Genomic DNA, 12,244 nt, shown 5'->3' on the forward strand with positions numbered 1-12,244 from the left:
AAGTTCTCAAGTGCACATACAGCAACTGGGCTTCTTGACAAGTGTGTGGAAGGGCAGGAAGAAACTTTGTTTAAATGGTTACATTCTTCTCCTTAGTAGAAGAACTGTATGTAATGGAAGGTGTTTTTTTTCCAGGAATAGCAACCCAGAAGAACAGGGCGGGTGGATATATTTTCAGTTGTCTACTCCAGATTATTTTAAAGTGTGTGGCTGCAGTTTTGAGTTTCATATACTGACAAAGGGGAAACGAAACACAGGAAATGAAGCAGCCCTTGAGATGGGATTTGATTTGGAGAGGGATCGAGCAGTGCACTGTGATATTGTGATCAATAGGACAAAGCTTGACATGTGTTTTATGCTCTTTTTGTCCCGTTTCCCTTTGCAGTGTAAGATTATTTTTTAAACATAAATGATTAATCTCCACTCTTTAGAGGTTCTCCTATCTTGGTTTAAAATAAACAAATGTCCAAAATTGCCTTGCTTTACTTCCTGTCTAAAAGCTTTTGTTCAGCTCTTGTTTTCCTGCTTCTGTTAGCCCTGTGAAGGCTACAGAGGAAGTTCTTAAATTCTAAACAGAGGTATGTTTGCTGTCATTGTGGTAGTGGCATCAGAACTACTAAATAGTGATGAAGAAAGCTTGGAATGGACGTTGCAAGAAGTATTCTTAGGAGGGTGCTGTTGTCTCACAGGTCACTTAGATCGTGTTCATTCAGGTTGCTTACTGAGTAACTTGGGGTATTTCCAATCTATGCATTAGCACCTGAAATCATGAGGACTAATAGGACCTCAGAAAATTATTAGGTAGACCTGAGATTTCACAATAATTGAGTTTCATGATGAAATAAATACTAAAAGCAGAAGACACTGACGTAGCAAAAATTCTGAAAAATGGATTTTAACCTGCTGGAAGCATACATTTTGCTTGGATACTTTTCCTGAAAGATTAGGTTTCAGGTTTAGAGCAGTGAGAAGGATAGCCTATGGACTGAAAAAGAAGCCATCTCTATTTTGCAGGTTCTAGTCTAGGCAACAGTTGAGTATTTTTACATTTGGTCAAACCATGTGGTTCTCCCCTTTGGAAGAAGAGACAGGCATCTCAGGAGGACTGCAAGGGTGTTGTGAGTTTATGCAGGGAGAAAATTAGAAGGGCCAAATCCCAGCTAGAGTGTAATCTGGTTACTGGCATTAAAGACAACAAAAATGTTTTTACAAATACATGAGGAACAAAAGGAAGGCTAAGGAGAATCTCCATCCTTTATTGGATGCAGGGGGAAACTGAGGGACAAAGAATGAGGAAAAGGCTGATGTACTTAATGCCTTCCTTGCCTCAGTCTCTAATAACAAGACCAGCTGTCCTTGGGGTACCCGGCCCCCTGAGCTGGAAGACAGAGACAGGGAGTAGAATGAAGCCCCTGTGAGCCAGGAGGAAATGGTCAGTGACCTATTGTGCCATTTAAGAAAAACACCAACAAATCCATGGGGCCTGATAAGATCAGACAGATGATCTTGAGTGTCATCACACTGCACATGCAGAACAGCAGGGGATCAGGCCCAGCCAGCTTGGGTTTATGAAAGGCAGGTCCTGCCTGACTAGCCTGATCTCCTATGACAAGGTGACCTGCTTAGTGGATGAGGGAAAGGCTGTGTGTGTTGTTTAGCTGGACTTTAGTAAAGCCTCTGACACTGTCTCCCACAGCATTCTCTTGGTTGCTCATGGTTTGAATGGCTACACTTCTGCTGGGTAAAAACTGTCTGGACAGGATTTGTACCAGGGGCGTTTTAGATTGGATATTATGAAAAATTTCTTCACTGAAAGGGTGGTCAGGCATTAGAACAAACTGTCCAGGGAAGTGATGGAACCATCATCCCTGGAAGCATTAAAAAACCACATGTATGTAGCACTTGGGGACATGTTTTAAGGGTGAACGTGGTACTGCCAGGTTAACACTTGGAGTCAGTGATCCTAGAGGTCTTTTCCAACCCTGAAGATTCTGTGATCCTTTAATTGTTCTTGGTAAAAGAAACCCTTAGTTATAATTCAGATTTCTGTCCTGGTGTGGTTTCCTGTGTCATCCCATAAACATCCATTAGCAGTGAGAGAGTCAGACAGGTTCAGCAAGCTACAGATTGAGTTGAAGTTTCTGATATGTCATGCAAAAGCCCTTAAATTTTGTCGTTTTTTATAAGTGTTCTTCCGTCATTGCATTATCAGCTAACTGTCTTCATATACAAAAAGGAACGTCATGGTAGAAGCTTAATAAGAATGTGTAACTTCAATCCATTCTTCTCGAACACCTTTTGAATACTTCTTTTTCACAGTGAAACAGAATTGCTGGAGTTCCACCTTTTGAAATGCTTAATTTGCTTATGTGAAAATCAGGGCATTAGTCTGAAATGCTTTTAGTATAACAGAAGGACTAGCTGAAATGTTTGGGTTGTATTATCCAAGTGTGGTACATAAATTAGAACTGTATCTAGTAATAGGCAGCGCAATAATTTTGTGTGAATGCCTTCTTTTGTTTTGATTCTGTTCCAATTGCTGAAATGGCTGAAGAATTTGGGTGGGATTATGTGTACTAATCAAAGTAATCACCCACATCAGGAAGAGGATTTGAATTCTGGTGAACAAGAGAAATAGAAAGGTTAAGCAAGGTAAGAACAAGTTTGTATTGGTAGGGGAATGATACTTTGAGGAGGAAACGATGCACGTTATTTTAAATGGAATTAATTTAGTAGGTCACATGCACTCCTGAACATTATCATTATTATGATCTCATGATATGATAATAAAAACTTAGTAGTGTGGATTCATAATGTACTTTCTTGTCCTGATGATGCAGAAACTATTTCAGTCATCTGTCCCAAGCCATACTTAAGGTAGTCTGTTAGAATGGTGTTTGCTTATGGCTTTGATACCCTTGGTGCTTTCTGTGCTTCATTAAAACTGAGTTCCAGGTTAGCAGAAGGGTTTTGAAGCTGATATTCATTGCTCTAGAGGATGACTAGAGATGCTGATAGGCATCTTCAAGATAGGTAGAAGATTCATGCTCCTGATGGTCTTCTCCTGCTCATATATATGTTCCTGGATGAGCACTGTGTCCACAGGAAACTGGATTATGAGTACAACTGGTGTGCACTGTACATGAGTTTACACATACCTAAGCCTTGTTAAAGTCCTTTGTCATCCTTCCTGAGATGAGATCCATAATTTATTAATTTGTGATCACTGATTAATGGGGCTGGATTCATTCAAGTGTTATTTCTGAACTTTCCTTTTCCATTGATTTTAGGCTGATCAAGAGGGGTTTTCTGAGTAGATGATTTATAAACATGGGATATTAAGAAAATTGCAAGGAGGTGCATAATTTATGAGAAATGGGTAGTTTCTGAAGCCAGAAAGTGAAACTAAGTGTTCAGGTTAAGTGCTTCCATCTTTAGTTGACTGTAAAATTGTGGAAGTTGACTGACTTGGAAATAATTCAGAACCTGTTCGGAAATAATACCCAGCCTGTTCTGCATTGTGGCCAGAGTTAGCACAGAAGTTATGCCTAAAATATGTACAGTCTAGCTTTGACCCTGTGAGCAAAACCCAACACTTTTCAGTGATGACTTCATCCAGTTCTGCTCTTCTCTGTTAAATAGTAATAGAAATAAATAAATTAATGTACTAAAAGCTGGTATTTTGGAACCTCTCATAACACATTATGCTTCTGTACTAATATTCAGCCATAGCTGTTTGGGAAGAAACAAGTGCTGGAGACTCCAGATCCACATCCATCTGTGTATGGATGTTGTTGCTAGATATGTTGTCTCAGCATTTATATGGCGTATACCTAAATTTCCGTGCTAGCTCAAGCTGTTGCCCAACTACCCAAAGAGTAACTCTGGCCTTTTCAATTTTACAGGTTTCCATCTGAGTGCCACCGTGGTGCCCCCGCAGATGGTGCCGCCCAAGGGCGCGTACAACGTGGCGGTGATGTTTGACCGGTGCAGGATCACGTCGTGCAGCTGCACCTGCGGGGCTGGGGCCAAGTGGTGTGCTCATGTCGTGGCGCTCTGCCTCTTCCGCATCCACAATGTACGCCTGGAAACGCAGTTCTGCTCTCCCCTGGCCATCTTCTCCGAGTCTCTCCTCATTACAGCTTTATGCAACACACACTCTCTTTAGGAAAGCTGTTTCTGGCACTCCTTTTGGTTACAGATTGTGCAAATATGCGCTCACAGTTGTGGTCTGCAGAGTGAATTGTCTGAGGCTCTAAACTGCAGAATGTCCTTTGATAATGTGCAGATTGCTTTTTGGCCCCTTCCTGTTTCTCATTTAAATGCTAGAATTACTCATTCCTTCTTCATCTCTGCAAGGGGTGAAAGGTCACTAAATAGTTAGTCTTTTAATAAAAGTCTTTGTAAGTATGGAATATGAAAGCTCGTTCTTTACATTGTTTGATCAGAGTGCAGAAGAAAAGTAATTTTGATCACTGTTAGCCTTTCACTGGCTTATTTTAACACATACTGGCTGGTAAGTGTAATTTTGACTTGTAGATTTCAAACAGTCAGTTAAGTTTATGTTATGTTTTTATTTAAGTGCTTTTATTCTGTGTGACCTTCTATAGAGCAAAAAGTAGGCATTTTATACCCCAACCAAATTTAGTTGAAAATGTGTAGAATCAACATTAAATATACCAGTTGAGGGTTCAGTCTTGCATACAGTTTAATTTCCTCTGTCTTAGGGAAGGATTAAGCTTTGGTGATTGAAAGGAACAGATTTTCTGCTGTCACAGAACATTTTATAGCTGACATGCTTATGATCAACTCCAGATTCTTAAATAAGTGCTAGTAACCTGCTGAAGCTTGTTAATATTTCACAATGGACAATTGTAATTGGCTTAAATGGATACTCTTGTGAAATCATCAGAATATCAGTATACTTTCTGTACTTAGGACTAGAGAGTTGGCAAAAAAATGGATTCTGCTTTGAATTATTAGTTTGAGTTAAAAGGTGGGTATGCAGAGTGATGATAGAAAACAAATTTTCATTTATATTATTTACAGTTGGAAAATTTAGACACTGTGTAAGATAATTTTCCCCTCCAATCCTTTCTTTACCTGAGGAATGGTAGTGAAAGGGTTTTCATGTCTGTATGAACTGCCTACTGACACTAGCAATTTAAGAGCCAAGGTATATTTCTCTATGTAGATAAGACAATATCAGAAATGTCTTTATTACCAAACTGCTCTTGCCTGTTTACAGTTTAAATTTCAAGTAGGGCGTTTTTGTTCTATAGAATGAAAAAGAAAGAAACTAGTGATGGGGGCTTTTTTTATAATCCAAGTTGTTCTAAGATATGGGAAGAGATCGATTTTAATACTGAATTAAAAAACTCTAATGAGATAAGTGAGGTGGTTGTGATTCTGTGAAACAGTCTCCAACAGAGCTGGTTGGTTTGCCAGAAGCTTAAGGAATAATGTCCTGTTTTAGCGGTTTGTTTGTGAAATCTCTGCCAGTATTTGTGCAATTGCTAGCAACAACAGATTCTAAGCACAGCTGTTAAAGCAGTTTCCTTGAAAAAAAACTCTTAAAAACAGCTTTTATGAAGCCAAGACAGCTTATTTGCATCTTATCTGCAACACACCACTTAATTTCAGAGATAAAAAAAAATTGGCCATCAAGACCAAGCATGATGTGCATCAGCATAGCTGATGTTCATGACACTTCATCCTTTTGGTGGACACAGCTTTGTTAAGTCTGCCCTGTTAATGGTGGTTTGTATCTCCTTTTCTTTCTTCAGGCATCTGCAGTATGCTTACGAGCACCTGTTTCTGAGTCTTTGTCTCGGCTACAAAGAGACCAATTGCAGAAATTTGCTCAGTACCTAATCAGTGAACTTCCACAACAGGTAAGTGGAGACAATTGATGTGACTGACTTTTATTGTTAAATTCAGTTATCTTTATTCTGGGTCAATTTATATGATGTCTTTTGTTGCAAGATAATTCAGTTTGAGCTGCTGGGAAGGCATTCAGTTTTTACTCTTTTCAGGTTTTGATGTTCTATTATTTGACAATTGTCTATTGCCAAGTAAAAGATTAGAACTGTCTTAAAAGGAGAGAGTGGTGACTATTCATATCAGGATGAATATGTGCTGAGCTTGTGGAAGATCAGACACAATAAATAAATGCACGATCATGGAAAACTCAGGTCAGCCCAAATCAGGTTGTTTCTTTTTGTGTGTATTTGGTTAGCTGAGTGGAGAAGACTGCCCAGGGAAGGTATTGTATATGTCTTTAGTGGGCACTTTCTAATGCACCCAACTGGTAACATTTCAGCTTCCCCCAGAGTGGCTTCTTGGGGATTCATAAGAATCGTTTGGAAAGTAAAGGACATGAAATCATGTTTGTCAAAGGCAAAGTCTGATGTCTTATTCCTTACATATCTATGTTGTTCAAGGTCAGGTCCTTTATATCATCTACCTAAAATGTTTGCACAAAATGCGCAGGAATAGCCCAGTGATTGTGAAATGTCTGCTTTAAAAATGTAAGGGCTTGGCAAATTTTTAATGCTAACGTCAACTAAAGGAGATTGAGAAAAACTGACCTGCATGGGTATCTGTCAGACTTCAGTAGTGCATTCATAATGCACTCCTCTTAAGTAGGAGTTAGATGACTGTCAGCATGTGCCTAAAATTCATATTATGGTGCTGTGCTTTGGACACTAAGACATTCTATTGCTAAAATGTCCTCTGAATTTCCTACAGAAATACTAATCTTCTTATGAGAAGAAATAGAGGAATCATATGATATGAAAGTGAAATAAAAATACTGCTTTCTTGTTGCTGACAGATGAGCACCAATAGCATGTGCTTTTTACTGCATTGTGTAACAGGCAGAGCTTTTCTTCTCTCAGTGAGGACTCTGACCTTAATGTCCCATAGTCTGGTGCTTAATAGAGGAGGGCTTTGAAAGGCTAGCAGTGGTGGTAGTTGTTTGCTGAATGGCATGTGAATAGTTTGCTTTCAGATATTTTGTGTCTGCTCCTTTCTGCAAGGTTTATTTCTCCTTTAGTCATGTGTACCAGCTGTGCACCAGGAACATCTGAATTAATTAATTATTGTTATTTGCTACATAATCTGATGGATGCTGCCCAACAGAAAAATTTGGGGTTTTTTGGCAGATATATTTTAACCTGTGTTGTGCAATTCCTTTGAAAAAGGCAAGGCACACCAGTCTTATTCCCAGTCTTCAAGATTTCTGGGTGGAGACAGATACTCTGATACCTTGGGGCCCCATATTTTGACTACATGCTGTAGAATTAGAGTAGGCTGTACACATGATTCTATTTTATCCTTATTTCCGGTTTGTGAACATGGTACCGTAATATAGTGCTGAATTACTTTCAAGTGTAGGGGAGTGGTGGTCTGTAGGAATGCAGCTAGATAAGATGTTTTTCAAAATCTCTGTAGAAAGTGTTTAGTGTATCTATGAAAATGACAGTGATTCTGAGCAGCTGGAATTTCTTACCTGGTTCTTTGCCCAAGAGCTGTTTCCGCTTATGAAGCCAGTACTCCCATTCCTGTTACATATGCATATCTTGGCAAAAATGCCTGAAGGAGAGTCACTGCAAGTCCCTGATACTTCAGCCTTAAGGTGTGATGTTGCCTAGACCTGTGACTTTTCTGCTTTGCAGTGACTTAAAATCTGTAGTAGTGGACAAAAGGTACAAGAATAGCTTAATGCTGAGTTTGTTTCTTCAGATGATTAAAATGTAAAATATCCTTCTGAAGTATTTTTATCTTCCATTTGTTTGAGATGGATCTGTATTATTTGCAAATACAGGTCCCTCGCTTTACTTCAACGATTGCGTGGAGAGAGGTGAGGGTTATCAGATATTCTGTTGCAAGTCATTTAAATCCAAACTATATGGATTAACAGTTTACCTGTTGTAAGTGTACATACTAAAGGCTAAAAGGATCTACAGTTTCAACCCAGATCTCGTTTGGGAAAAAGCTCTTTCTATTCTGCACTTTTCTTTCAAGAATAGCATGTTAAGGGTATATCTACATAGGATTTTGCAGTCAGGTGTGAGCCTTCTTTGCTTATGCTGTGAACTGTGCAGAAGCCATGATTAGTTTAGTGCTGAAATTACATTAGCTTATTATTGAGTCCCTTTGCTAACAGGATGGTAAATAAGCTAATGTCTGCCCAAAAAGTTAATTATGGATGTATTTTATAATTTGTTCCCCTGTTCCCGTTAGTTTGGATTTTAGAGAAATGATTTAGGAACAAGAAATAAAGAACTTTCAAAGTGGAGGAAAATGGTGACCTTGACAGCAGTGACTTTCCTACCTCTCAAAATTAGCTACAGTATCATTCTCTGTGGGCTCTTATTCCTCAAGAAATGAGAAAGGAGCTAATAATCTGTGATGCTTTTGTTTACTTAGCATGTGACCACAGAAAGTGAGCTGTGCATAGGTCTTGGCTTTGAGAAAGGAGAGATGTGCCAGCTGGTTGCCATTGTGTGATCTTTAGCACCCTCTGTCGTCCTTTCTGAAAACATAGTACTGTGTATTCGATACTTCTGAAATTACCTGAGTGATTCGGCAATGATCTTTAGCTGGGTATATCAGGATAAGAAATGCTGTGTGTATTGAAAGTCTGCTTCATGTTTTCAGATCCTTCCAACAGCTCAGCGCTTGCTGGATGAGCTGCTGTCTTCTCAGTCTACTGCCATCAACACAGTGTGTGGAGCCCCAGGTAACTAATATGTCTTATTTCAGTAATCTGTGTCACAGATTGCTGTGGATGTATTTCTACTGCTTCGGGTTTCTGAACTGGTCTGTTACCTTGTAGTTTGAATTGCAGGTGAAGATTGAGGAAAAGGGATGAGTATAGGCAATTGCTGGTGTAATGGATGCCTCAGAGTGTTGGCAGAGGTAGGGAGCATTAGGTAATGCACCTAACAAAGTGTTTTTCTTTTTAATTCAGTATTAATTATAGACTCTTGGAAATGTTGATTGGAGGGAACCCTCCAAGTTCCTACTTGAAACAGGACTGTTTGCAACACTAGATTGCGTTAGCTGTGACTTAGGCTAGTTTAGCTAAGTCCTGGTTACCAGAGATGTTAGAGTATTCCTAATTTAATGCTGCATTACTCTTTTGGTCAAGATTTTTTCCCTAGTGTTCTGTATGAATACCCTTTCTTAATCCTCTTCTAATACAAAGAAGAGTTTGTCTGCATTATGTTTGTGATTAACGATCACTCACCCTCTCCATTTTAGATGAAATTAAACCATCTTCCTCAGTCTTACCTCATAGGTCATGTGCTCTGTACCCTCAACTATCTTGATACCCCTTTCACTATATCACAGAATCAGTTAAGTTGGAAAAGACTCTGAGATCATAGAGTCCAACCTCTGACAAAACATCACCTTGTCAACTAGACCATGGCACTAAGTGCCATGTGCAGTCTTACCTTTTAACACGTTCAGGGGCAGTGACTCCACCACCTTCCTGGGCAGCCCATTCCAATGGTTAATCATTCTTTCTGTGAAGAAATTCCTCCTAATGTCCAACCTAAACCTCACGTGGCGCAGTTCATGGCTATGTCCTCTTGTCCTGTCACTAATTGCCTGGGAGAAGAGCCCAACCCCCACCTGGCTACAACGTCCTGTCAGGTAGTTGTAGAGAGCAATAATATCTCTCCTGAGCTTCCTCTTCTCCAGGCTAAACAGTCCCAGCTCCATCAGTTGCTCCTCACAGGATTTACCCTATACACCCTTCCCCAGACCTGTTGCCCTTCTCTGGGCTCACTCCAGCACCTCAATGTCTTTCTGAACTGAGGGGCCCAGAACTGGACACAGTACTCAAGGTGCAGCCTCACCAGTGCCAAGTACAGGAGGACAGTCACGTCCCTACACTGTCTGGTTTCTCAGCATCATTTCTGGATTGGGGGACCCAAAAATAGATACAATATCCCAGGTATAACTTGACTAGTGCCAGGTAGAGGCGATGAACTGAGTTCCTTAAGTCTACCATCTGTGCTTTACTTAATATAGCCCAGTTTGCAGATCTTTTTTTCTGTTTTGTGTTTTCAGTGAAAGTTTACCATTGGTTTGTGTTCAGGTTGGCATCTGACATAATCACCAAACCCTAACAATACTCAACCATTTGGTTTTCCATCTGTACTGGTGCATGGCATTTTCTGTCCCACGTACAGAAGTGTACATTTTTCTCAATGAACTTGCTGAGGGTTCTGTTGGCACAGTCCATGAATTTCTCCTGATCTGACAGGTTGTAGTGCTACCTTTCAGCATGCCAGACGTACCTCCTAATTTAGTGTTGTCAGTGCTGAAGGTAATGTTATGGTAGCATTTTAAGGTGATTCAGAATCGGGTGTTTAGCAGGTGAAATAAACTGAGTAGCACCAGCTGTGTACTCCCTATAAACTCCGTAGTTGAGCATACAGAGTAAAGTATCTTCAAAGCCTACAGATTGTACCTGTGTTTTTCTTTTGTAAGATCCCACTGCTGGACCCTCTGCATCAGATCAAAGCACCTGGTACTTAGATGAATCTACTCTGAGTGACAACATAAAGAAAACCCTTCATAAATTCTGTGGACCCTCTCCTGTTGTTTTCAGGTAAACTGTTTCCCATTAAAGGGAAAATGGGATATTCTTGTAATCTGTAAGCCCCATTCACTGTATAGCCTGGACGCTTATGCGATGTCTTGGACTGAAGGATCCTCAGTTTCACAGTCACTCTTCTGGACTGTATTTTTTCATAGCTTGTCTAGTGTTATTTCAGTAGAACAGACTGTATTTGCACAATATTTTGCTTGTGTGGAGGTCTTAGGCTCATTATGCATTTAGTCTTTCAGGTTACACACGTCTGTCCCATCGAAGGGGCAAATATATTTCTACGTGTAGATTATACTCAGTGTTTTGTATGACTGTGCTTAAGTTTTTCTCATCCCTGTTCTTTTACCTTCAGTGATGTGAATTCAATGTATCTGTCTTCCACGGAGCCACCAGCTGCTGCTGAGTGGGCCTGTCTCCTGCGTCCCTTGCGAGGAAGAGAACCTGAAGGAATCTGGAACTTGCTTTCCATTGTGCGGGAGATGTTTAAGAGACGGGATAGCAATGCAGCTCCTTTGCTGGAGATTCTGACTGACCAGTGTCTCAACTATGAGCAGGTATTCAAACCTCTTTGCTGTGGGGGAGGGGGAAATTCTGGGGAGCCAGGGCAGAGCCAGTGACTGGTGCTATGTGTCTATACAATCCATGGAACACAATTCTTTTAATAGTCTCTATGCATTATGGGTATGTGCATCTCCACACTAAACTGATGATACAGTTTGCTTTTGTTCTGATTTAATAATGTCCCGTTAACACTGTATTTCTCAAATGCCTCAATCCTTCTAACATGAGTATGTAGAGTCTTATTTCTTTTGTTCAACATATTTAATTTGATTTTTTCCCAATGATGGTGATGGGCATGTTGTGGGTTGTTTTTTTTAAACAAAGGATGTCACATATGAGTTGTCACTTTGATAAAATCTAAAGTTATTTGTTGTGTGATAGAATCTGAGATTCTTTTGTCATCTTTGTGGAAGATACTTTTTGGTAGATTTAAGAAGTAAATTTTTTAATATTTTTAAAAATAATATTAGGAAAAAGATTTCCTTTGACAGTTCAGGACACTGATCTCAGTCTGTAATATAAATTACTGTGTAAGTTTCCTTATTGCTCCATCACATACCTCAGCTTTGATCAGGAAAAAGCAAATTCTTTATTTATCACATTTTTTCCTTTTTCCCTCCAAGTGTGAAGGCCTCTAGTAAGTGAACCTCCTGTGAGTGTTTTGTTCTTAGGGCATGTGCCTTTTAAACAGGGAAATTTTGAGGCCCTTAGTTCTTACAAACCAAAACTGCTTTAATGGTTGTAGTTATTTTGGAGTCAAAAGAAAACATGGTACTAACCACAGACCCCATTTCCTTGTGATTATGAGATTAAATGAGAGCAGGGGATGAGATTTTGGCCACAGCACAGCTGTACTGACCTGTTTCTCCTGCAGATAACCGGCTGGTGGTACAGTGTGCGAACATCCGCGTCACACAGCAGCGCCAGTGGGCACACAGGGCGCAGCAATGGCCAATCAGAAGTGGCTGCTCATGCTTGTGCAAGTATGTGTGATGAGATGGTGGTTCTTTGGAGGCTGGCTGTCCTTGACCCAACTATTAGTCCACAGAGGTG

General features: G+C 40.0%; 1 protein-coding gene across 1 annotated transcript in view; it reads left to right on the top strand.

The window, feature by feature from the left end:
* ZSWIM8 (zinc finger SWIM-type containing 8) overlaps positions 1-12,244 on the top strand; it is a 60,361-nt gene that overhangs the window by 25,259 nt on the left and 22,858 nt on the right. The window contains exons 4-9 of the mRNA XM_050336254.1: positions 3,906-4,078; positions 5,787-5,894; positions 8,665-8,746; positions 10,510-10,630; positions 10,983-11,184; positions 12,066-12,241. Of these exons, the coding sequence (XP_050192211.1) occupies positions 3,906-4,078; positions 5,787-5,894; positions 8,665-8,746; positions 10,510-10,630; positions 10,983-11,184; positions 12,066-12,241 (862 nt within the window). The remainder of the gene's footprint in view (positions 1-3,905; positions 4,079-5,786; positions 5,895-8,664; positions 8,747-10,509; positions 10,631-10,982; positions 11,185-12,065; positions 12,242-12,244) is intronic.

Source organism: Myiozetetes cayanensis, unplaced genomic scaffold (genome assembly GCF_022539395.1).
Source record: "Myiozetetes cayanensis isolate MyiCay16 unplaced genomic scaffold, myiCay2020 scf10, whole genome shotgun sequence".
Taxonomy (NCBI): Eukaryota; Metazoa; Chordata; class Aves; order Passeriformes; family Tyrannidae; genus Myiozetetes; species Myiozetetes cayanensis.